Genomic DNA, 1095 nt, shown 5'->3' with positions numbered 1-1095 from the left:
TATTCGTATCAATATATATATATATATATGAGCGTGTGCATGTCTGCCTCGTTTTCTTATAGACCTATCAGAAACTGACTCAGGCGATTTTGAGTTTCAGAAACTCCATTTCCGTGATGTGAGAGACTGAAGACCGACGCTATGAAGCCACAACACTGGCGACATTTGATGGAACTGCGGGGGTGCGAATTCGAGGTCGACAGCAAGAAGTTTAAGTTGCAGAATGTGTTCGATTTGGATCTCTCCAGATTTCCAGACCAGGTTCAAAACGTTCTGCAGACTGCCCAGGTAGGTAGCCAGAACACCCATCACTTTTTTCTCGCGGGACTTCTCCGTGTCCGCCGACGACCTATTTGGGAAAGAAAGCGGCTGCCATTCCTGAAGAAGTCACGTCGACGCTCGCAGCGACTTCCGATCCTGTCCTAAGGATGACGAGTCCCTTTATCTCGCAGGAAGAAATGAAGCTGGAGAAAGACATCGCCAAGATCGAAAGCCACTGGCGCGCACAGACGCTCGACATGTGCCGGTACAAGACCGAAGAACAGAGTTTCGTGCTCAGAGCAAACGAAGAGTTGCACGTCACGCTCGAAGATCACATTCTTCAACTCCAGTCGATGGTGGGCTCTCGGTTCGCTTCCGTTGTGATTGAGAAAATCAGAAAGTGGGAGAAAACGCTCAACAACATCCGCGAGGTCTTCGAGGCGTGGCTGCAGGTACGCTCCGGCTCAAAGAAGAGTCTCGAAGAGAATGCGAGAAAGTCCTATCCGGGCTCTATGCCGCTATGTCGACCACAAGGACGTTCCGTCGTCGGAACAGATACTGGGAGCTGCCAGCACAGAACTTACTGGTGATGCGTCTCTCTCCAGGATGGTCTCGTAGAAAACGGAGGAAAACAAGGACACAACACTCTCGTCTCTGCTAGAAAAGACAGGGCGAGAGCCGACCGGCGCGACCATCCAAGCTCTAAATGTTGTGTCCATGCATCGATCGATTCTGCACGCGTTTTGGGGCGCCTGGAAAAAGTCTGTCTCTACTTTGCCTTCATCTGCGCGCGATTTCATGGAGGCGTGTACCACGCTCTTGAACTCTCACCCA

The 1095-nt window shown here is 51.1% G+C and overlaps 1 protein-coding gene across 1 annotated transcript; it reads left to right on the top strand.

Annotated features, from left to right (window-relative positions):
• Positions 1 to 1095, top strand: TGME49_324000 (dynein heavy chain, n-terminal region 2 protein; the record flags this gene model as incomplete). The annotated part of the gene is made up of 4 exons (XM_018783066.1): positions 1 to 33; positions 133 to 288; positions 453 to 735; positions 880 to 1095. Coding segments are annotated over 4 exons (688 nt in total), but the record flags the coding sequence as incomplete, so codon positions are not given.

Source organism: Toxoplasma gondii (genome assembly GCF_000006565.2).
Source record: "Toxoplasma gondii ME49 unplaced genomic scaffold asmbl.1444, whole genome shotgun sequence".
Taxonomy (NCBI): Eukaryota; Apicomplexa; class Conoidasida; order Eucoccidiorida; family Sarcocystidae; genus Toxoplasma; species Toxoplasma gondii.
This window is presented reverse-complemented; position numbering and strand designations above follow the sequence as displayed.